This window comes from Accipiter gentilis, chromosome 32 (assembly GCF_929443795.1).
Source record: "Accipiter gentilis chromosome 32, bAccGen1.1, whole genome shotgun sequence".
NCBI lineage: Eukaryota > Metazoa > Chordata > Aves > Accipitriformes > Accipitridae > Astur > Astur gentilis.
In genome coordinates, this window is record NC_064911.1 from 19,954,829 (window position 1) to 19,980,113 (window position 25,285).

The 25,285-nt window shown below is 42.3% G+C and overlaps 1 protein-coding gene across 1 annotated transcript in view; it reads left to right on the top strand.

The window, feature by feature from the left end:
- The first annotated feature begins 978 nt into the window (after nt 1-978).
- BCLAF3 (BCLAF1 and THRAP3 family member 3) overlaps nt 979-25,285 on the top strand; it is a 36,202-nt gene continuing 11,895 nt past the window's right edge. Inside the window, exons 1-9 of the mRNA XM_049834874.1 lie at nt 979-1,066; nt 9,104-9,177; nt 11,231-11,809; nt 12,153-12,815; nt 15,116-15,294; nt 15,956-16,070; nt 16,260-16,323; nt 17,197-17,315; nt 19,155-19,269. Of these exons, the coding sequence (XP_049690831.1) occupies nt 9,137-9,177; nt 11,231-11,809; nt 12,153-12,815; nt 15,116-15,294; nt 15,956-16,070; nt 16,260-16,323; nt 17,197-17,315; nt 19,155-19,269 (1,875 nt within the window). The 5' untranslated portion in view covers nt 979-1,066; nt 9,104-9,136. The remainder of the gene's footprint in view (nt 1,067-9,103; nt 9,178-11,230; nt 11,810-12,152; nt 12,816-15,115; nt 15,295-15,955; nt 16,071-16,259; nt 16,324-17,196; nt 17,316-19,154; nt 19,270-25,285) is intronic.

The following is a 25,285-nucleotide window of genomic DNA, read 5'->3' on the forward strand; positions in this document are numbered from 1 at the left end:
GAACGCAGCACTATGGCTCTGAGCTGGACCAGAAACATTGAGACTACGTAACACAGAGTGCTGACGCCGGCTCTTTTTTGGGCTTAAATTAATTTCTTAAAAAAAACCAACCCCAAACGTGGACAGGCTAGCTTGGTTTTGGCAAGCTTTACGCCATGTCAGGTATCATCCGCCGGTGCCGCTGTGAGGATGCCGTATCAGGTTATCGCCCATCTCCCTGTCGGAACGCAAACCCGGCGCCAGTCCTGCGCTCGGCCTTAACCAAAACCACGTGCCTGCACCCGATCTGAACCGAATTTACGTCAACGACTCGATCCGACGCACCGCACCAGCGCTCCCGACCCTTGACCAGCGGCCTCGGAGCCCTGCTGCGACCCCTTCGCCTCTGGTTTTGCACCATCTTTAAGTCTCTTTCTCAGTGGGGTTTTGGTTGGTTTGGGGTTTTTTTGTACCGCACACACAAAAAAAAGATACTCTCTTTCTGAAGGGCGTCCGCTCTCGCAGCCGTGGCTCACCCCACGGGGGCCTGGCCCACGGGGCGCACGACCCTCAGCCCACCGCCTCCTCCCCCGGGGAAGGGGATCTCCGCCGAACACTCTGAGACGCTTGAGGAGAACCTCGGAGGGGGGAAAAAAAACCCCAAAAACCCCACCAGCGGGGCCCTGCCTTCCCCGCACCGAGCGCCAGCCGCCGCCTCCCCCGCCAGGCAGGCCGCGGGGCGCTGCGCGGCCTCACCGCAACCCCCCCCCCCCCCCCCCCGACCCCGCAGGGTTTTCGGGGAGGAGCGTCACGGCAGCTCGGGGCTTCGCAGCCACGGAAAGGCGCCTCCGGACCTGCCGCACGGAGCGGGGTGGGAGGCGGCCCCGCCGCCGCCGACCAGGGCCCGGCCCGGCCGCTCCTCCTCTTCCGGGCCGCCCGCCCTTTCTCTCCGCCGCGCCCGTGAGGGAGCAGCCGCGGCCGGCGCGGCACCGCCGGGACCCGCCCCGCCTCCCCGCCGGGCACCTGCTCGGGGCGGAGACGGCGGCGGTTCTCCGGCTCCGAGCTCCGGTAGCGGGCCCCGCTGGCGGTGAGTGAACGCGGGGGGCCGGGGGGGGGGCTCGGCCGCGGCCCCACGCTCCTCGGTGGGGCCTGCTCAGGCGCGGCCCGGGGAGGGGAGGGCGACGGCGGGGCCCCGCGGGGCTCTCGGCGGGCCGGGGTGAGCCGAGCTCCGCCGCACCGCACAGCCTCCCCCCCGGGCCCTTCTCCCTCGGTCCCCGCCCGCCCCCGGGGGCGGCCGCGTTCCCGCGGGGTGCGGGCCGGGGGCTGCGGGGACGTGGAGGGCGGCGGGGGGGGCGCCCCTCACCCACCTCCCTCACCCACCTCTGTGTGTCCGTCCGTGTCCGTGGGTGTACACGCACACCCACCAGTGCCCGTGTGCCTTTTGTGGCACCGGGGGGGGGGGGGGGGGGGGGGGCACACGCAGCATAAGCGTTCGGCCGGGTTTGGGGGGGGGCCGGGAGCAGAGGACGGAGCCGGTGCCATGTCGTGTCCCCCGGCCCCGTGTCCTGAGTGTTCCAGAAACCCGGCGTTTTCCTCGGTTCCTCGGCATTTGTATGTTGTCACGCTCAGATTGAACACCGGTTAGCGCGGCTGCGATAACTTAAGGCAGTAGGAGCTTAGTTTGAGGCTGATACGTCTTCAGGATGGAGTCAAACCAAAGCGAGGTGAAATTAGCGCTGATGTGACCAAATCTGTGGGTTTCGGTACTTCTCTGGTTGGTTTAGCTGATTGCGCTGGGGCACGTCCGCGGGGGCAGCGGCGTGTCGGGAGGAATCGGCGATAGCAGTCTCCTCGCTTGGCTCAACTCCATCCCAAACAGCAACGCTTCGTTTTTATCGCAATTCTGGGGCGCCCCGAGTCGCTCGTAAATATCGTTTAGGTTCCTGAATTGCTAAGGTTTTAAAACAAAGGCTGCTCAAATTGCTAGGGGATTTTTAATTACCTGCTTACCTTGGGTGCTTGTGGGCCTCAAGGAGAAGTGAATCTTTCGTGAAAGTTTTGCTGGGTGCGGACGGCAGGAGGAAGAGCGTGGAAGAGGATGCCAGGAGGGGAGGGGAAGAAACATGCAAAAGGCACAGGAGGATCTCCGGTGACAGGAGCCACGTTGTGCCAGGCTGTGAGACGCAGGACTGGGCAGAGAGGGGCAGAGAACATGGATGACTAAGTCTTTCCCCTCGTTGTCATCTTTCCACACTGAAGGACTAATCAGAAGCCATGAGGATTTATTTATTTTATTTTTTTCTTTAATATTGGTGTTGATGAGGTGAGCTGAAATTAATTAACTTCCTTTAGAGGCACACCCTGTTATCCTGATAAACAGCTGCCTGCCTTAATGAGTGTCCATGTACTCCTCCACATCTGCCTTCAGCAAAATAACTGGTATTTCTGCCATCGCTCTTGTAAGAGCGATCAAACCGACTCTCCATCCGCCTGCGCTCTGACGAGATGGGCTTGATGTCGGTGCAGGGTTGCCTTGTGGGTGTTCACCTGTCAGGAGGTAACGTAGGCTGGGTTGGTGTCGCAGCAAGCTGGCAAGCGGTGCGTTTGCACGCAGTTAGGTTTGCTTTTCCTCTCAGGTGGCAGCAGGCGCTCGCTGTCTGCAGGGAAGGGAGGAAACGTGCTGGGAGCCTTCCAGCAAGGGCTCATTTCTCCGCGTGGCTGGGGAAGGCAGCCCGGACTTCCCAGCCTCCTGGCAGTGCTGCTGCGTGGCATTGCCGACTCTGAATAAATAAGGGGTTTCTTTTGGTTCTTCTGGTGTTTTTGTGACTTAAGGTGAAAAAGCAAAGGTCTCCATCGCGGTTTGTACGTGTTGGAGAGCTTTTAGTAGGCAGGAAGTTGTTGTGGTTTGTCTCCAGGACTATGACAGGAGCGGATTTAACGCGCTTCTGGCATCCCCTTAGAAACTGGTAGGCAGAAGCGGCTGGGGATGGTGCTGTGACATTTAAGGCTCTGTAACAGGCGGGTGTTAAAGGCCTCTAATTCGATGCATTATAGAAATGGCTCACCAATGTGTTTGTGGGTTGTGCTTTCTGTGTTAAAAAAACCCCAAAAAACCCCCAAAGTGTTTATTTGAGAGCGAAATACCTAATTTGTTATGTGATGCAGATTTATCCTGCTCAGTCTTTCCAAGTTGGCATTGTAATCTGTTTTTCTGCAAAGGTGAGGCATCGCCTGCTAATTAGTGTCATTAAATGGGTTAGTTTTAAATGAGAGCACACTGAGCTTCAGTTACATGCTCAGTAGATCTACTCAGTTATTTTTATTCCTTTGCTCAAATGCACAGGGGCAGGGGAATGCTTTCTGTGTATCCCAAGGAATTGCTTAAAATTTGTTTAGTGGTCCATCAAGAAGTACTGTGTGCTTCAGCCTGGCAGGTACTTTCTGTGCTAGGTCTTCATCCTTCTGGGAGTGTAAGGAGGAACAATAACTTCTATTTTTATATATATGAAGATGGATACTGTGCATAGCAAGCAGAGGAGAGTGACGCCTGCGTGCTGGCGCTGCATGGGATGGTTACCTCGCCAGCGTGAGGTCTGGTTGTCTGTGAATGATCCTGGGTATGGGGATACAACCTGTGTAAAGGCTGCCTTCCCCAGCCTGTGCCAAAGAAAAAGGATAACGCTGAGGAGGAGGACAGAGTGTTCTCTAAAGCCACAGTGGCTGCAGTTTTGGGAGGCCAGGGGGGACCCTATTTCTCAGCAGGCAAACTGGAGCGTTGGAGCTCACCTCGCTCGGGTCATGGCATGCTTTGGCAGGAGTGGGGGCTTGTGGTGCTGCCTCCCACCATTGCTGCCCACCATGCCCAGCTGAAAATGCTGTGGACCAGATCAGGAAACTTGGTAAACGTAGCATGGGATAAAAAGAGAGAGAACGAAAGGAAAGGAGAAGGAAGAAAAAAAAAAAAAAAAAGGAATAGCCCTGCCGTCTCCCTGGTGGTGTCCTCTCCAGGCTGTGTTGGCAGTGCAACTGAGGCTGCGGTGGTCTGGGGGTGCTGCCAGACCTGACTCAAAATATTGTGGAGATTCAAAGCATAACCTTGGAAGTGTGGAAGGTGCTCTGAGAGTGACCAGGAGAAGGGATGTCTAATCAGAAGGAGCACTCACTGAATATCAGAGAGCCGTGAGGAAACTGAGGATGGAAATTTGGATCTCGGTCGCTTGCGTTGACCTGTTACCTGCTGTGGTGCCTAAAAGAGGGAATGCTTCAAAAATCCCTCAGCCGAGTTCCATTTGCCTCAGCCGGAGGGGGTGTGTGTGTGTCCTCGAGTTAAACAGCTGTCCTAGCTGATCGTTTCCAAACCCGCCACATCTGTCCTGCCCTGAGGCGATGTGCCTTGAGTTGGGAGTCACCTCTGTGGGCTGGCAGAGCTGTAACTCTGCTACGCTGCTCCCTGGTGCTGGGGCAGCGGTGCTGGAGCATGGGGCAGGGTTGTCCTGCACACTTGGTGACAGCCTTCCTCCAGCCCCTGCGGGGTTGTGGGTGGTGGGCGAAGGTGCCAGTTGGGACCTGTGGTTGCGAGGTTGAAGGTGTTTAGTAGCAAAATCAGGGAGAAATGGGTGTATGCGTGGCCCAGTGCAGCACCAGGAGCCTCATCCTGTGGTGATGGTCCCCAAGCCAGTCTGGCAAGCGTTGGCTAAAGGAGATGTGAAGTCCTGTTGCAGGTTCTGAAATGTTCAGGCCGGTTTGCTGGGAGATGTTTCTCTGTTTTTAGGCTCTTTTCTTGGGCATTAGCTGTTGGAGGTGGTAAGATTTGCATGGAAGCTGAATGGGCAAGAACATGACAGGCTGTATCCCGCTCAGACGATGGCTGGGGGGGGAGCCGCATGGGACATGAGCCTTTGAGTCTGCTATTACAACTTACCTACTAGAAAAGTTGCCAGTTCTATGCTTTTCACTTAAGGACAGGGTAAATGGCGTTCTGTATTGCAGGCTTCAAGATCTTTCCTTTTTTTTTTTTTTTTTTTTTTTTTTTTTTTTTTTTTTTAAGTCTGGATTGCAGCCGAGCTTTTAATTTGATTGTATTTCTGTCAAATACCTGGCTGTCTTGGCATTGAGACTCTCAATTCCTGGTTTCTCTTTCTTGACAGACACTGCAGCAATAAACGCTTTGGCGTGTCCCTCGCAGCTTCCAGTTGATCCCCGCCTAGAAGACGGTCAATGAAAAGCTTGCAGCTGCTTCTTATCTTTTTGGGCAGAGAGAATAGTGAGCTGGGTAGCTTTTGCAGCAAGGGTCAGCGTCTGTCTTCCTGTCTGCTGTGTGACCCAGGCTGTGAAAGACTCGCTTATCCCTTCTGCTAAAAGATTTGGGAGGCAGTGGCAACGGCCGTCAGGCAGTCCCTTACAAAGGGGTGAGGAGTGACGTCTCCCTTCGCTACAGGTGAAATGGCAATTGAAAAGCAGCTCCTGGACGGTGGGCACTGCTACTATTGACCTGCCCTTCGCATGTCCTGTGTAGGGTTTCTTCCACGGTTTGTTGTAGGTGACGGAAGGCACCCAAAAGGCGTGTAACGCAGTCCATGTATTTATGGTCTGTTTACAGGAGAGTTAACTACTTCTACTCAGTCTGTGCTCTATCTGCAAGGTTTTAGCTGTTTGCAGCTTGCTGGTGTGGGGCTCTTTGTATTGGGAAGAGCTCCAGTTGCCCTCCATTCAGCCAGACGACTGCAGTCATTTGTGATTTCTTGTATTTCATGCTGGAGAAAATCAAGGAGATGGAAGATTGTTCTCTTCAGGAGAGCAAGTTGTTAAAAATTCATAGCCTTTCTGAAAGAACGTGTGTTCAGGTTGGTGCATCCCATACAGTGTCTGGCCATTTTCAAGTTACTTCTCTTAAGATACTCCTTTCAGGTTTGTAGTAGATAGGTACTACAAGAATTTTGTACTTGTCAAAGCACTGATCTCTCAAGGGTGGAATCAGAGGAGAGCTGGCAGCAGGCTTGAGGCCATTTCTCCTGAGAGGGAAGTTGTGTGATTTCAATTCCAAAAGTCAAGGAAAAGAAAATAAAAGGTGGGGTTCCCATTAATATTTAAAAACTATCTAAGCACAGTTACTGATAACTCCTCCAATGAGTCACTTATTGTTGTAACACAACAAATGCAAGCAGCAGAATGAACCTAATAATGCTGCTTCCTAGTTAAAAAAAAAATAAAAAAAATTCTTCATGTTTTCATAGTGACAGCATCCCATAAAGTACAGCAGGAGAACTTTGAAAATTTCAGAACCCAGAGTGTAGCAGGTCCTGGCACCTCCCCTCCAGCATGACCTGGACTTTCAGAGGCACCTGGATGGCTGACTTGGGAACCATAGGGCTTTCACTTGAATCAAGTAATTCTGCTATAGACAGGCTTGCTACCCAGTACCGTCCTACAAAAAGCTGGAGCAGTATTGCTGGTCTAGGGGAGGTGATTTCAACCTGAATTTAGCAACGTGCTTACAAATTCTGTATAGATCAATTTGTGATTCTGGTGTTACGCTGGGAGTCTTGATTGGGGTTGAGTGTCTGCTGCCTTTGTATGCTGCATATTGCATCTGGAATCTCGCTGCGAGGAAATCGTATTGCGCGGTTCACTTTTTAGGAGGTGCATTGAAACAAATGAATGCTTTCTTTCTCCTAAACAAGAGGAGTGTCTTCACTGGAAATTACAGTAGTCCTCTTTATCCTAAGGCAAGACCTAGGACATGCTGTCACAGTCCTTCTTGCACTTTTAGTATGGATGTTTAGCCAGTCTCGAAAGAATAAGGAATCTCTCGTTATATGTTCAGTTTCTAGCTTGATCGGTCTGTGATGAGAGATCCCTGTGTATCAGGTTCTGTACAATGGCTGGGTGCGGTTTAATGGTACTTTTGTCTTTTTGGTGTTTACATACTCACTTGAAAACGAAGGATAAAGTTCAGAACTGAAGGGAAGATAGAAAGAAAGAATTTGATTGGCACATAAAACACTCTCACTTTTTGAAGTTTACAAAAAGAGTGGGTAGTAGTGAATCTTTGAAGCTTGGGGGACAGGGACCTCTCCTTGAAATGTGTTAGTCAGGGGTGTGTTGTTTTGTTCCCGAAACACTGTTCGGTTTGGTAAGGTGTGTTTTTATGGGTGAGAAATAGGAAAGTATTTTGGTCACAGTATTACTTATATCTGAAAAATAGTATTTAATACGGGTACTGGCATTGGAGCATCATATTAACTTTGGCTAGTATGATCTTTGAGTAAGAAAAGGGCCTGAACTTAATTCATGCTATGCAGTCCTCACATATATGCCTTTAGTGTCTAAGAGGCAATGCTAACTTCATATTTGGAGGTTCAGGGAACAAATATTGTATGTTGTCTTTGGGGTGCTTTGGGCTTGGGTGGGTTTTTTTTTTTGCTTTGCTATCCCTTGCAACACTTCTTACAACTTCATGCCTTAGATGGAAAGATTCATTGTGGAGAAAATACTCTCATGGTAAACAGGAGACTTTTGAGATTTAAAAAACTTGAGGGTTTTCTCCAGAACTAAGCTATTGCTATGTCTTGCAAATAATAGCCCGGTTAGCTTATGGTGCAACTTAATGAGCAGGAAGCGAATGTTTCCAGAATCACTCCGAAAGGGAGTAGATGGCTTGTCTAATGTCCACCTGCGGTAGTAGGCATCAGAAGTATGCTGTACGTTCTCCTCTAAGATGCTGCTGGTTTAGCCATGAGCTAGTCATACAAAAAAATCAGATGTAGTAAGGGGGAATATTTTATTTGACCAATTAGTGTGATGGAAGGTGGGGGGGCAGCAGCAAGGCACTGGGTCAGGCATGTGGGTGCACACTACTTCTTAAAGCTTTCTGGTTTTTCTCCCCCTTCAGTTTTAGTTGGTCAGGTAAAAGATTTAGTTAAATAAATGATTTGAGCACTGGGAGTGTCAGAAAGGCTTTACTCGGCCAGTCCAGACTAGTTTTGTGTCTTCATGAGCGTCTGTGAGCAAATACAGAAAATACCGGAGCACGTATAGAGTCACACTGACCTGGGCATATTCTTCCAGCTTCAAGTGACTGGTTGTTCCTTAATTTCAGAGCTGTTGATGGATCTGTTTTTGTATCTATTTATATTCCTGGCCTTTACAGCATCTCGTGGTAATTAGGAGCTGTAGGCATGAGTATGCGGTCCAAATGCCAATGTTTAATCAGTTACCTGATAATTTCACTGTGCTTTAATCCTTGTGTTTGCTAAATAACGAATAGTCATTCCATTCCTGTTCATCAGTCACGTTACTGGTGAGTTTGTATAATGTCCTTTCACCGCTTGTTTTCCGAGTTTCTAGTACCTTTTTGCAAAGAGGAGTAAGAAGGGTAGATTCCACTGATACATTTCTCATTCTTCCGTAGCTTTTATGAGAAGGGATGCCCAGAGCTACTTCCAGGATTCAGGAGCAGTGTTTTCTGTCATAGTGCATCCACTGTATATTTAAATGTGCGTCTAGGTAGTAGGTTATTAACAAGTTAAGTAGAAAAATGAAAAGTGATCTTTTTGCACATGGTATTATTTGGATGAAGCGTGTGATGATACAGCAGTTAAGACTTGATGGAGCAGTTAAAGCTTATTGGAGGTCTGTAACCATGTAATAATATCAGTGTATGTTACAAATTTGCAGTTCAGTATATATGAAGTTCAGAATATAACTTGATGCAAAAACACTTTTCATGTAAACTTGATTTTACAGCTGGCTGTCTCTTCCCTCTCTATCGTCTATAGTATTTAATACACACTAACAATTACAGCATTTTTTTCAGTTGCTGCAGCTTGCTTGTGAGATTATTAACATTTAAAAACAGAGTGAATAGACAGCATACAAAATGGAGAGAAAAGAGCAATGGTCAAATATTTAAATCTTTGTGAAGAAAATAAGCTGTGTTCTGAGACCAGCAATTAGGAAAAAAAGTTACTAGCCTTAAAATGTGAATTAGAGGTAAAACAATCTAAAAATATGCCTCACCCCAACCTTGAAGCATCTAATACTACACTTGTTAAAAACAACTGTCCCTGTTGCAATTTGTAGCACCTTTCTGTTATCACACTAGTAAATTGTATCATTTTTACAGCTTCAAGAAACTCATATAAACACATGAGAGAAGATGACAAGATCTAGATCAAGATCACCACGATGGAAACCAAGGTAAATATTTATTTACAACCTGTGTTCTGAAATGTAGCTCTGTATAAGGATTTATAATTAGGACTTAAAACTTGCATAAAAGAAAGAAAATTGTGTCCAGAATTGCAATTTGTAAAGCGTATTTTATTAACGATCATTTGTTTTCCAAACTGAATACCTTGTGCAATTTTTTTCCCAACCCAGAATTTTATTATGATTTTCTTTTTAATAAGCTAGAGGTGTTAAAGTTTTGCTGTCTGCCAAGAACCTTGTACAGCTTGTGTGTTTTGGGACTTGGAACTACCTTAAGCACAAAATCCAAGCACCCAACTAGTTAAGGTTATTTTTACTCAAGCACCGCCTGGTGCACTTAATGTCCGTAGCTCACTCCTGTTTGCGTGTTGGTCTACAGGGAGGGCCAGATCAACTGTTAAAAAAATATTTCTTAGTTCAAACACCTCAGGCTTTCTGAGCCATTGGGGCTGATCCGCAAATTGATCTTCAGCACAGCTAGATATGCCTTGCAGCATAAAGCGAACTGGAAACACGGGAGTCAGCGCCCTTCTTTTTGGACGCTGGCCTGTTAGCGTGTGTCATTGATGTATGTCACCAGAATAACATCCAGGTTACTTCATGCCGCTAGTTACCTGCCTCGTTTTTAGGACTTGCAATGCCAATTCAAGATGGTAAAACCAGGAGGCTGGAGTACAATTTTAAGCTTTCAAGAGCTGTTAGTATGTAATATGAAACTACTTTTTTTGCTGGTTTGGGTTTTCTTTTCTGAACAGCCTGTTATTAAGTTGTAATGACCAAAACCAAGGGAGTTTGTTAGATAACACAGAAAAATGTGTGTGAGTTTTTGCATGTTTGTTTTTAAAAAGAGAAATCCTATCTACTTCCATACTAAATCCATAGTTGTCAATATGTCCTTTGAGTGAAGGGCAGGGAGGAATGCCCCAGCTCTCAGTAAAAGGCAAGCCTTAACCGCAGCAGCGTGGGGCGGCAGCAGCAGTATGGGTGCTGTGGGAAGTTAGCCATTATAGTTTTAGGAAGATCTGTGGTTCTGAGTTTGAACTCATTTGCAGAAATGGAGCAAATAATTATGCCAGATTGTATGTTTGCAATATGTGTACAAAGGAAGTGGAAGTGACTTCCTTGAATTTTTTCAACTTATATTTTTCATTTTTTTTTTTATTAGAGTGTATCAAGAGTGTACAGTGAATACTTGAATTGAAGCAGAACTGTTACGTCTGGGATTGCTTTCTGGTTCTTGCTAGTGGCTTGTACTGCTTTTATTTAAGGAGGTTTTGGCTAAAAACTCTTAATAGGTTGTTTTCATTTTTGTAACTGTAGGTGAAAACACAAAGCTGAGTGATGCAACTGAAGGAGCAAAAGCTGCAATAGGTGTGGAAGTGCATATTATACATGTGTGTACGTGTACATACATGTACACACAATTATACAAAAAGACCGAAACATCTCTCTCAAACTCGGTCTTTTCTACAGGAAAAAAGCCTACCTGTGTGACACTTTAAATAGAATATCTTATAATGTTTTCAACCAGTTTTGGGGGTTGTTTAGGTATGCAAAGAAAACCCGAAAAGGTAGTGGGTTTTGTTTGGTTTTTTTTCCCCTGCTTTGTTTGTTTGGTTTGGGGTTGGTTTTTTTTTCATTCCTTTTATATGCTTTTTTTCCTTCCCCTTTTTTCTCTTGGCACTGAAAAAGATAGGGAATGCTTGAGAAGTGTGAAAATGTGTATAACAGTTGCTTTCAATGTAGTGGAAACTTCATATATATGAAATTATTTTTAGTTTGAAAGAATGCAAAGAGAGAAAGATGATTGACTTACTACTATTTCAAGTGGGTATTTTTACTATGAAAACTTCCAACAGAATAAAAGTAAGCTTGGTGTTCTAGCCAGGCAAATGACACCTTGAATATCTTGGTTTTAATTTTTTTACCACTTGATTAAAGTCGCGTACTAAACTGTACTTCCTTAGGGAATAAATGTTCTCATTAAGAGGTTGATTCAATTTTATGGGACTACTCAAAGTGGATTTTATTTTTGCCTTAGGTCCTTATCTCCAGCATTTAGGAGTCCAGAGCACCATAGGCAAAGGCATGCTCATATAAATTATGACTGTGACTATAAAAGCTTTCGTAAGGACCCAAAGAAACCTATGCCTTGGAGAACAGAAGATGAAAAATACGGACAAAGCAATTCCAGGTTTGCACCTTATGGAAATAACCACCAGAGAATATATGAACGTAGATCACCTTCACCAAACCTGAAAAGAATTCCCATGGAAGATACTTACAGTCATAAGCCCTACCGAACACATTCATCTGAAAGAACTGAAAGCAACAGGAGATGCCAGTTACCACCAAAATACTCGGAAATACCATATAATGAGCATGATCGTCCATTTTACCAACACAAAATGGAAGACAGATACATGTTTGAGCACTACAAAGCCACTGGAAATGAAAAAGGAATGAAACCTTTTCATAGACCGTTAGGGGCTTCATGTCAGCTTGAAAGAAAATGGCATGAAGATGACTTGAGGCACCAGAGGTTACATGAAGAGAAGTATGGTCAGTCACCCAGAAGAGTTTCTGATGAATTTACGGCAAGGAGCTCTTTACAGAAGAGGTATAGGAATAAAATAATTAAAACCTGGGTATTGTGGTGTAAAGCCTCAAGTGAAAGTCTGTTTTCATTATAGTTGAAGATAACCACCTTGAAACACGTTGGCCACTTTGTAGTTTAATTATGGGCGACTGGTAGTAGTGAAGTATTTGTCTTTTAAGTAAATCGTTTTGATGGCTAGAGTATGAAAGGATAATATTTCCCTCTTAAGAGCCCCTGCACATCTGTACCTTGGCGTGAGGGATTATGGGTTAACTTGCCACGCATTCTGCTGTCCAACATTCTGCACATATAAGTTCTCGCTTTCTTCTCTAGTGCAAGTGTAAATTGCTTTATGTCAACACAGGTATCCTGAAGATCACGATTACAGAGAATATGGGCACACGTCTAAAAGGGCTAAAGAAATGGAGAGGTATGACGGTGAAGTAGCAAGAAATTCCAAGTGGAAGCAAGAACGTTCTTTTCCACCCTACGAAGAAAAGGAGGAGCAAAGAAATCTGGGTGCCCAGCCCCACCGATCGGCTGAAAGGGAGTACTCGGAGGGTTCTGTCACAAAGATAGCCTACGAGTACAGTCACAAACGGCGCAGGCATCCGGACGGGGAAAAGCTTTTTTCAGACGATAGAGCTCAGAAGTATGTGAAGCAGGAAGACCAGAAATACGGTTCTTCTAAAGGTGCCCGGAATAGCAAAGAGTTAGATTACTTTAGCGGTGGAAGAGTGAGACGGACTGAAGAAGGGCACTTCGAAGTACCTGTTAAATATAGTTCAAAGAAGGGCTGTGATGCTTGTGTTAACTCTTCCAAAATGGATGTTGATCTGAGATCTTTTAAAAACAAACCGAAGGAAAGAGTAAGGAAAGAAGGGGAATTCAGGAAAAAAGTAGATTCCTCTGATAGCCAGAATGATTCAAGTCATACTGTTTCAGATGTGAAAATGTCAGATGTCAACTGTAGGAGGGAACATCTCACAATCAAAGTGGATATGAAGAAAATGGTGACCAAGTACAGGTATTGGTTTCCCCTCACCTCTTCTTCTTTCTTCCTGTCTCTTTACAGCTTATGAATATTGGAGGAAAGCACGGTTTCTTTAAGAGGTAACCAGGACAAACTAAGGTTGTACCTTTTTAATTTTATTTTGTTTAAAATGTTAACTTGCTCAGACTGGAAACTTACAGCCTACCTCTATTAAAACAAACAAACAAAAAAAATCCCCTATTTCCTTTCATGGAGAAGTAGTAAGAAATGCAAAGAGCAGATATGCCTGATATAAACCTGTAGTTAAAAGTTGCTTATGACAAGTAAATGTGTTACTTGTATTTAAAAAAAAAAAAAGAAAAAAAGGGGGGGGGGCAGAAAAGCCTAGTCCTGTGCTTTCTTCTGGAATATGATGGCATTTTTTTTGACCGAGTCATCCCTCATTTCTTCTAAAAACCAGATAACCTTTAAATTACATAAATCTCAGGCACACATTCAGATGTTCAAGATCTCAAGTTCAATAAAGCTGTTAAAACTGGCGATCCCTGTGTTATGTTATTTATTGTTGTAACAAATGAAGTGGCAGTCTGTTGAGGCATAAGGACTGAAAAGCAGTAGAGTCTGCTTCTGTCCATCTTCTGTGTAATATGCGTGGTTGCCTTTAGCATTCCCAATGCTGGCTGAATTGTAAAACAGTGCTAATGTTATGAAAATCTCAATGATGGATACATGGTAGATAGTAAGCAGCTTGGTTTGTGTAGATTTTTGCAGGCTTTTCTGGTTTGTTGCCTTGCTGTTGCAGGCAAGAATATCATATTATGGCAGTAATCCCTTTTGGAAGGGATTACCTTCCTTTCCAAAATGATCAGCCTTCATTTTAAAGGTATTTTGCCTCTTGTCCCAAAGAACAACATCTATATCAATTTTTTTTCCCTTTCAATATTTCAGAAACATGTAATACAATGGAGAGTTACAAGGACAAGTTATTGTCTGCACATAGTGGGCTAATATTAAAGACTGAGGAAAGGGAAGTGGAGTAATGCCCCCCGCCCTCCCCAGCTAGGACAAGCAATGATAATTTAAGGAAAATAACTTAATTATTGTTGGGTTTTTGTTGCAAGCCCACAGGACAATTCCTGTATCTCATACTATCTTGCTGCTGTTTTTGAAAGTCATGTACGATGGACACAGTAGTTATTTGCAGACTGAAGAAACTACGACTTTGATTACAGCTAATTTCATGTGTGGAAGGTTCGCTTCCACAGGCAAAAGTTCTAAATATTTTTTTTTAAAGATGAGAACACTAATTTTGCAGAAGCTGATGACTGAGAATATTTGTACTGCCTGCTTAAGACATTTAACAAACACCTGATTTGAAATGACTCAGCTGAGAAGAATACTTTATAAACCTGGGGAGCAGGTAGATAATTCACATCATCTAGAATTGAGATTGTTTGGATTCCCTCTTGCACGCGTTTATTTCCAGTTTACTGGGGCAAATAGGTGACTTCTGGCACCTGCTAGAGGCTATTTCTGATACAATTCCTGTATAAAAATTCTAGTCTTGTTTGCTTCAAATACAGGATGGTCGGGGCAATAATCACTTTGCAGAATGCACAGTAAACAGAGTGTTCATCCTAAAAGCTTTTACATGGGCTGTTTGAGTCCTCAATTTATCTTTCCAAATGGCAAGCATTTTCCTTGCAACGAGAACAGCAGGATTTTTAAAGTGTTATCTGCCTTGTCAAAATAATTCTTAAGCAGCGATGCAACCATTTGGGGCGTAAACTTATTTAGAATGAGTAAAATTTGACAAAAATATGCTGAACACGTTCTTAAGTTCACACACTGCCACTGGAAAGCTGTTTCACTAGGCTCAAGTGATGATTCAGTTCCCAAAGATGCCCTGAGATTTTTACATCTCTGAACTGTTCTTGAAGATTACCTGGTAGCTCTTTCTAAACAAAGACATGCACGTAATTGCCTTCCTGAATTGTACTGAAGTAGTATATCGGGATCTTCATTTGCCTGTTTTCTTTGATAACCTAGATGAATCAAGTTCAAAATTCACAAATTTCGTATTATGTACTTCACTGAAACTGAAAGGATTCCTGAGAGTGTAGTCATATCTCTTTGTATTTTATTGTAGCTTTTCTTCCTTATGGCCTTTTGATTTTTTTTTTTATTTAAAAAAAGGAACAAAATGGGATTTCAGTTTCATCACACTTATTCCTAAAATGAACTTAATTTATTGTTTTGTTCTACTTGTCTATTTGAAGTTTTTGGAAACAGTGAATTCTTTTAAAGCGAATATCTGTAAACTTTTATTCTAGGACTGCCTCTAGTCATACTACAGAGAGACAGATGTCACGTGATCTGGTTGCTGTTGGCAGGAAAAATGAAAATTTTCATCCGGTGTTTGAGCACATGGAATCTGTAACACAAAATGTTGAAAACGACCCATCAAGAGAATTTACTCAGGAAATAATCACAATTATCCATCAAGTTAAAGGTGGCTGTAATACTTGGGGTATATGTATGTGTTTATATATAGTTATTCAAACCAAGTCTACTGAATTGGATATGCTGTCCTTGTAAATATTACGTGTTTCCCTTTGGCTTCATTTGTGTTCTGGCTTCATTTCCTGTTCTTTAAGGAAAATGTGGGTTGAGGATTTCAAGTAGTTGGGTGGAAAATGATTGCAAGAAGATCTCCGTCCATGATAGAGGCAGTACTGTGGAGTGTTAAGGTCAAAATGATTTTATGCTGGTGCTTAAGACTAACCTGCTTCTTTAGGAACAGAATAAAAAAGGAGCTTTGCTGTAGTCACAACTTCCTAGTTCTATGTAGTTCCTTTAACTTTTCAGATTAGTGTTTAGACTGCTGCATCGTGTTCGGTGTTGAACTTTATTTATAGATTCGAGTCATTTGACTACTACTGTGATAGAGCTGACAAACAGTTAACTTTCTATTGAGCTTAATCTTATTAAATAAGAAGGATGTCTTAAGTCTTTCATTTGTGAATGTTAAACTGCAAGTGGACATAGTTTGAAATGTAATCTCAGAAGTTATCTTGGTGTCCTTAAGAGTTAATCTTCGAAAAGATGCAATTTCCCACTGTGCATTTCAACTACTACAAATAAACATTCTTGTATTTAATATCTCTTCACAGCAAATTATTTTACATCTTCTGACATAACTTTACATGAAAGGTTCTCAAAAATTCAGGATAAACCAATTGCAAATATGAATGAAGTTAAAATACGTTTGGATCCAGAAATTCACAGGTAATTGATGTGCTTTTTGCCTTAATTTAAGGTAATTCATCTTCAGTAGACTTTACACAATGTTAGGTGTTTTTTCACTGACTGTAAACTACCTGCCCATAGTCTGCAAAGAATTCTGTAGTTGATCAATAATGGTTTTGCTATTTATAGTGATGGCACTTGTTTTTATGAGGTATTTTTGTGTTCCAGGAGGATTGACATGTCTCTAGCAGAACTTCAGAACAAACGAACTATGCCATCTGAATCTCCCCAGGTATCTTGATTACTTAACTTTTTTGGCGAACAGTAATTAAGTTAAAATGATATAGATGTAAACAACATTTTCCCCTTGCTATTGGTACATCATTTTTACGTGCTTTGAAGACCATCAGCAATTCTGACTATTTTGAAAGAAATGCACACTTGTGCATGTTTACAGATACTACCATGGTGCAAGTATACTGTGTTGACTGATGAGTAAAAAGTGGGTGTGTTCTCCAGAGTAGCTGGAGTGTGGTTATTGCTGCTGCTTGAACCCCTATCTGTTTTTTAATAGTGTAAATACTAAGTAGGTGGCTGATGTGTGGCTCTTACTTTCCCTCTGAGATTAGAAAAAAGCCTTAATATTTCTTCTGCCCTAATGTTAGAATGGCCCGACATCCACATAATTCCTCAGAATGCTATTTTATCCCATGCTTTCATCCAGGGACATAAGATTTTCCGTGTTCCCCTTCCAAGCTACACTTACTGTGATTTAGTTACCCTTTTTTGGTTTGGTTTTTTTTTTTTCTTTCTATAGTACAGGTATGTGGAGATTCAGCTTAATTAAGAGTAGTAGAGCTGCTTAAGCTTTACTGGAATTTATGTGAATATTTTTGCTTGACAACTCCATGCAGAATTCCAGTGCTCTGTTCACTGTTTGGACGCTTGTAGAAAGGCAGATGGTGCAAGAAAGGGTAATTGTTTTGGACTACTTTTGTTATTGTTTTGGACTTTGGATCCTTGGGTTGATGTGCATCTGTCCTATGCGCAGATAGTTGAACTACATTAACAAAGTTATATACTGGATGCAACTCCTGAAGGACATAATCACATCAGTGTTTAGTTATTACTAGGTAACTTGACTTTAACCCTTCCTCTTAACTAGAACCTTATGAGAGTGTTAGAAGATCCAAATGATCTACGGCATGATATAGAAAGGAGAAGAAAGGAGAGATTGAAGAATGAAGATGAGAGAGTGTTTCATGTAGACGGTGTAACTCCAAGGTAATTAGCAAATAAGAATCTTGTTGGCCCAAGCCTGTAGTTCTCTTATGTGTTCATTTTTTGACCCTTCCACAGTTGCATTTGTTGTGATTCTTTTCCATACTTTGTCCTTGTATGTTTGACTTGGACTGAAATTCAACTGATGTACGTTGCAAACTACTCTGTAATGGAGTGTTACCCTGAAAGAGGTTAACCTGCAGTGGGGAAAAAAAAATTGAAAAGCAAGTTGAAACTGTAGCCCTGAATGGGAACAGAGGAAGAAATTAATTTAAAGATGCTTCACTATTTTTAAACTCCTTGATGTGCCATATAACAACATTCTCTTGGTATTTTGTACTTTCATAAAAGCATTTTAGGATGAATACATTGTTGTGTTGCCCTGGTTGTTTTGTAATGTCATGTGGAATATCAACAAAGAATTGGAATTTTTCTGATTCTTGGAGAATTTTATGAAGGAAAGCTAGATTTTTGGAATAGCTTTTTACTGCTATGAATTCCTTCAACGGGTTTGTTAAAGGTGTTTGCCCCAGAGGTGTTTGCTAACCTCAGTCACCCTGTTCCACTTTTGATGTTGTGAGGTTGGCTGATTAGAGAGATGACTTATTTGTGTTAGAAGAGATGTCGATTAAAGAATTGCTAGAATGTAATGACCTGTATCTACACTATAGTTATGATTTGCAGATCACTCTTAATATGCTGTTGTTTGTTCATTTTTAATGCAGCCTGTAATGGCAAATAGCGGCAATGCACACATACTTGCGAAAACTGACTTGTGAAGCTGCAGTAGAAATATTTCTTGTATTTGAGATTCTTTAAACAAAAAAAAGTAAAAGATACCAAGTGTGTGTGTGTGGAAATATTGGACAGTTGCATATAGCTTTTTATGTACCTGGGGCTATGTCTTTTAGCGTATGTTTGGCCTTATTATCTGGGAAGGCTTTTTTTGCCACTTGCACGGTTACTGTCTTTGCTTACCTTTTGCATATGCTGCTCAGAGCGGGAAAGCTCCAGTTTCTCCAGTGTGGCTATCCCAGACTTTGGAGGGGTTACACTGTCAGAGTAATGTGGACAATGTAATGTGGGCTGAGGGCAGTAATGGTATGAACGATGGGTAGAATTTTCCTGAGATTGGGAGTTTTTAATAGTTCACATATGAGATACTGGCAGTGCCTATGAGCTAGTCCAGTGTCCCTCTATTTTTGCCTTAGTAATCTATTTTGCAGCTATGAAAGCTGTTTCTGTATGTTTCACGAACTATGAATTTTAACTTCCGGTGGTTACTTTTCGTAGTACGTGTTTTATTCAGAGGTTTATGAACACATCTGTATTAGCAATGGGCTCAGTAAAAAAAAACCTAAGCAGGCAAAAGCCCGAAGTCCTGCTTGCGGAGGATGAAACTGGAGCATCTAGCTATTTATCTGAGCCTCTGTCGGATTTGGGATTTCATGAAACGGAAAGTTCTGTGCAACTTTAAAAGACAGTGCAGTGCAGAACTGCTGATCTGCAGAAAGCATTTCAGCCAGCGGAGGGCAGCAAGGACCAGCCAGGCAGGCGTGGGGAAACCTGCTGCGCATCATCGGCATTCCAGGGAGGCAGAGTATCTCTGTTCATTTGTCATTGCATAAGAGAATGCAGCTTACTATATAATTCTCTGCAACTTGGGCTTGAGTTTAGTCGGAGGACTAGTAATTTGTCAAATGTCCTAGGAAAAAAATCACTTAAAAACAGTCACTTTGCACTTGTAAGTGATACAGGTACTCGACTAAGCTTATTTAAAATACAGGGGTTTGTTTGATATGCGATGGCTTTAGATTTTAATTGCTCTCTCTCTCTCATCAGGAACCAGCAAAGCTGCAGTCTTTCAAAATTACAAAACTCTCAACTTGATGGCTTCCAAAAGCCTATGAGGTTCATTAAGCCACCCTTCCGGAAATTTATTGGGAAACCTCACCTGGTAAGCCTAAATGTAGAATTAGTAGCTTCTGCATTTGTTGTTCTTCCACTTGTAATTCATTTTTTGCTGCACTGTCTATGCTGATGTAAATTTAACAGTCTGTGATGTCTTGCCCTTTTAATTTTCAAGTGAGGCTTTATTATCTTCAGAGTTGGCTCAACGATAAAACTACTCATAATTTCACAGTTCTAGTGCAAGAGTACTTACTCAGGTATTTGTTTAAGCGTAGATTAATACAAGTGAGCTAAAACCACTTTTATAACCAGATGCTTATACAACAAAAATAATTCTTTTGCATGCCTGTACTCCATGACAACTTTGCTACTGTTTTTTATAACCTTGCAGCAAGTTGGCCAGGAATTTGTTGTTTCAGAAAACTAGTTTAGTCAGTATGTTGGGTGAAATCAAAACATTTTTTCAGGTAGTCCAGAAATAAGGTGGTCAACTTTAGATCTCTTATTGAATAGCAGGAACAGGTCAAACTAAACTTTTGAACTATACTTTAGTTTCAAAATGACTTACTGAAATGAATTGCTTGAGGGGATTTATGAAATAAAAAGTCATATTGCTTGTAGGTTTGTAAAAGAAATTTGTACCTAATACTGTATTTCTTTCACCTAATGATGTACTACCTACACTATAAAATAGAAGGCCTTGTTACTGAGCAGATAACCTGAGGTAATGTTGAAAGGTTTGAGAAAAAGAATACTCTCCTGCATTCTAATTGTCAGCAGTTGGAAGGGAAGGTCCGGATCTTGTGCAGGTGGCATTGTTACCAAAACAGTGTTTCTCCTCATAATGACAAAAGTTCTGGAAAGTTCTTATTTTAAAAACAGATAAAAATGAGGAACAAATCATGGAAATTAATTAGGAATGTCTGAAAAAATGTTCCTGAAGATGGAATGTTATACAATGGAGTAGCTTATCTATGTTGATACTGCATTTTTCAAAGCTAGTTTGGGCACTTAGTCTTTCTCAGACTATCTTTGTGTGATGTGCTTGAATAGTGAAATGGGCAAGACAGTTATATTAGGTTTAGTAGGAATAAATTTGTCTCTTTTGGAAAATTCCTTTTAAGTAAATGTAGTCTTATTTCCAAGTGCTTGTGCTTGTTTAACTTGGGGAACTGGTGAGGCCAGAAAAGCTTTATTAATGTGTGCAGTATAACGGTAGCAATTTTTTTCTGGTGGGTGCAAAATAAGGAGACTAACATTAAATTGTCATTCTTTATAGATTGTAATTAATACCCTATGGACAGGGTTCCAAAAGACCATGAAATTGTTCTGAGGTCCGTCAAAAGTAGCTTTTATGTAGTCAGTTCTGACCGTCACTGAAATGTTGCTGCCTTGCAGATGTAACAGGGCGTCTTTCAGTGTAAAGCAGCAGAAGTTTTTAAACGGTAAAAAATATTACTTACTGAAGACTAAGATTGAAGTCCCCCACAACAAATGGCAATTGCTCATTAAATAATTGTATTGGGTCTGGCTGAGAGGGAGTCAATTCTCCCCACAGCAGCCCTCGCAGTGCTGTGCTCTGCATTGGTAGCTGGAAGGGTGTTGATAACGCAGCGGTGTTTTGGCCACTGCCCAGCAGTGCTCGCGCAGCATCAAGGCTGTCCCTCCAACATCCCCCCATCACCAGCACGCTGCGGGTGGGCAAGATCTGGGGAGGGGACACAGCTGGGACAGCTGACCCAAACTCACCAAAGGGATATTCCAGGCCGTATGATGTCTGCTCAGCAATAAAAGCTAAGGTGGGGTGGGGGGGCATTCATTATTACATTTGTCTTCTGAAGCAACCACTACACGTACTGAAGCCCTGCTTCCTGGGAAGTGGCTGGATGTTGCCTGCTGATGGGAAGTAGAGAATAAATCTTTTGTTTTCCTTTGCTTCCACTCACAGCCTTTGCTTTTTTTTATTAAACTGCCTTTATCTTGACAGATGAGGGTTTTTTTGGGTTTTTTTTCCCCCCCATCTTATTTTCTCCCCCTGCATCCAGCTGAGGAGGGGAGCAATAGAGTGGCTTGGTGGGCACCTGGAGTTCAGCCACGGTCAACCCACCACAGTAATATAGTAACTGCAAATAAAAGGGGGGTTAGTTTGAAATAGAAACTGAGTTGTTAGATGTGCTGAAGGTTCAGGAAGATTGCATTTTTATATCTAATAGTGAACTGCAAACATGCACTGCAGTGAGGAGTAATTCATTCAGAACAACAGTAGCTGTGAAAGCATGGGTATTACAAATGCAGGGCATCCTAAAGAAGGAACGACTCTTCATGCAGTCAGCCATGCAGAAGCTGGTTTGCAGACAAGTGGGAAAATAAAATAGTTTGGTTTGCTGTCCACATTTGTCAGTAAAAATAGAATTAATCAGTGCTCACCAACTGGCTTGGAGGGCTTATGGGCATTTTGCAAGTGTGTCTGCAATACATTAATTGGCAATTCTTAATTACATCTCCTCTTCTCGTTTTGTGTTTCTGTTCTTGCCTTTTGATTCTTTTCTGCTCCCCTTGTCTGTCTTCCTGTTTATCTAGTATGTCTGATGGTCAATATGTAAAATAATACAGAAGGAGGATAACCTTTTCCTGGGCAGAGCAGATCACTAATACAGCTAACTCATATCTGAGGCAGTGCAAATAATTCAGCTGAATAAGCTAGCTCCAGTAGTGTGGCACTTCCCATGACACATAGATGTGTTATGTGAGAATGTATGGTGCTCAAAATGGCTTTCCTTGAAGGATTTCTTCAGGACTGGGTGCAATAGGAGAATTTATCCTGGTGGGCAATAGCTCAAGCTCAAGCTCCATACGTGTAAGCTGCTAGCACTGCTTTAGCATTTGTTGTGGGAGTTAAGTGGAGTGGCATCCAAGCAGCCAACTGTAATTTCAGCCACAGGTATTATTCTCTGTTGAGTAGACTTTGTGTAATAAATTCAGAGCTGTGTGACTGTATCCACTACTACTTTATTTGGAAATGTATTATTAGTAGAGTTGAAAGCAGCCTTAGAAAAACAAAAAGGAATGAAGGTGAAGGCTATTCCTTGCTGCTTTCTGCAAGAGGACAAACGTTTGGAATTTTCCATTCAGAAAGTCTTGTATCAGAACAGTGCAGTTCAGGTGTGAACACTGCCAAGCACCTTGAAAAGTGTAAGGACTGCACCTAAAAGGCAGTATTTGGAGAACAATGCATTGGATTTAAGAAGTGACTTGATGGGTCACCAGAACATTGATGCTGGGTCAACCACACCTTTTTAAATAGGCAGCATCCTAAAATGAAGGATCTATTACTGGGGCTCAGCAATACATGGAAAAACTGAGGAAGAGTTTGAAACATAAGCAGGAGCTAAGAATAGTTGTTATAAGAAAGTAAATTTTGTGGTTTTGCTCAGTTCTACAGATACTCAGGTAGATAGTGGTTCACCTGGCTCCACAGTCCAAGCAGAGCTCCCTAGTTTTACAGCTTTTTATATTGGCAAAATTGTGAAGGTGTGGGAAAACACCTGAAAAAGTATGTAACAGGCATCTCTTACCACTTTTACACGTGGAACTCTCTGTGACAATTTTAAAAGCAAACTCTGGGAAATCCAAAACAAAAACTCTAACCTTCAGCACTCCTCTCAGGTTTGTTTGCTCTTGTTTACAGGTAAATATTGAGAGAAAAGTACATCAGAGAGCTGGGTTTCAAATGACAAGCATAACAGTGCCAACACTCAGAAAATATGGCAAAAATAATTTTAAAAGGAGTATTTGACAAGAAAACCATTGCAGCATCTTAAATTATAACACAGGATTTAAAAAATATAATTTATTGGATAAATGTTTGCACATTTTTGTCTTTGTTTGTAAAACTTCATTATGGTTTTTATTACTGCATGAAAGCCTGTGCATATCAGCATTGGTAAAAGATGGATGCTTGAAAACTGGAAGCCTGAGCAGTAGACCATATCTGATGCAAGGATGTTGTCTATTGTGAATACAGATAATGTATTGGTCATTTTAAAATGTCCTTAGAGTAAACTATCAAAATGTGATACTAACACCACTTTTGCTCTCTTATTAAATGGATTATATTAGTCATTTGGGTTAAAATTAAACATGGAAATGGTATTGACTTGGTTGGCTTACTTTTGATATCCCATGATTAATCAATATGAATTTTTCAGTGCAAGGTGTGAGTACCTTTTACAGCAGGCCAGTGAAGGGCAGTTGTTTCTTGTGTTAATATTCAGTAATTGGGGGTTGAGCTTAAACTTGAGAACTTGGCCTTGAAGGTGCCAATGCCTATCTAGACTTGATTGTAAGAAATGTCCATCTGGTACTCTGCTGACAAAAAGAGGATAGCTAAAGAGTAGAAGAACAGAACAAGTGTCTCTTTGTACTTCCCTTTCTCGCCCCCCCCCCCCCCCCCCCCCCCCCCAATTAAAATCTCTGGTTTAGGAAATTCCCGAAGAGTAGATTACTGTGTCTTTGCATGAAGTAGTTCTAATGTTTTTGTTTCCATGAATGTACTTGAATTTGAGGGAGGTGGGGATGGGGAGGAGTGTATCCACAGTTAGTTAAGACAAGCTTTGTTTTAATTCCCAGAGGTTTATTTTTAACTATAACAGGAAATTTTCTTGAATGTTTTTTTTTCTTCTTGCTGAATTCTCAGCTTTAAGGAGGAGTATACTTCAACAGGGAGCTTCCTGATTTAATTGTGTTGTGTGGAGAAAGTTAATTTGATTTCATGGAGTACCTTTGTATTCTTAGAATAAGATGGGAGCTGGGAAGTTCCTGACATGCTTTTTCCTCTGTCCATACTTTTTTCCTGGGAAAGCTGTTTTGACTACTTTGATCTCGCTTCATAAAGTCTTTCTTCCTCTCTTTTTGTTCTCTGTTGAATCGCCTCTTGTCAAGGCATTTTAAGATGTTAAATAGTTGACTTGTAGGCAATAATGTATTCTCAAAAAAAACCAAAAAGCTAGCTTAAATCCCAGTTAAAAGTGAACTTGGATTCTAATGTTGTTCTGTTGCATTTGTAGCCCCCTCCCAGTTAGTAACAGTGTTGGAAAGCATATACTAAAGTGTTTCTGCCACTGGAAAGGCTTGGTACTTTGTTAGAGAACAGAAATTCTGTAAACAGCAAAGCAAGCTTATGCATTTATTATTAGATGTTAGTATATAAGAGATGTTTCATGACAGTTCTTTTCTTAGGCTCTTTTAAAAATGTATTTGAAGCTGTTAAAATTTTCTTTGAAAAAAACAGAGTTCAACAGCATTGGAACACTTTTGTGATTCAAGAACGGACCATAAAGAAATTTAATTTGATTGCTAGGAGTTCGTTACCAAGTCCATTCTGTCTGCATTAGATGACTTTATTGTAGTATATGCCAGTATGTAATGCTTCTGTAAATATTTATAATCGTATGCAATAATGGAAGGGAATGATATTTTAGCTGTGTGCATCCTTGAGAGGGAGCTGTCATGGGGAAAGCTGGAAAAGGGCCAAAATACACAGGTAGGACCCTGGCTGGAGGAGTGCTCTATTTTAGGCAACCATGGCTGTGTGACTGCAGCTGTTCGGGTGCTGACACGCAACAATTTCAATACCACTTGTCTGTGCAACTTGCTTTTGAAATCGTGTGTGTTTCTGTGGCAGGCAAGTAATCTTCAAAATGCTCTCCTGTAACACGGAGTTAAAAGTAGAGTCTTCTGAAGACCAATGTAACGTGCTATGCGTTCGTTGTCTGGTTGCTGCGGTGGTGTGTACAGTAACAGTGCATGTGTCTGCTCTAAAATATGCTAATTTATGATGACCATATGCTAACCAGGGATGTCCAGAGTACTAATCTTGTTGCCCTTATTCCTAACTCAAGGGATGGCTGCTGTAGCAGCCTGTCTGCTACATTTCCTGCATTCAGATTGAAGCATCTGTTCTGGGGGGCAGGGGTAGAGAACCTTAATTGGCTTGTTACCTCCTTGGATCTCTCCAAGAGGATGATATTCCGGTAGGATGGTCTGTATCACCTTTGGCTTCT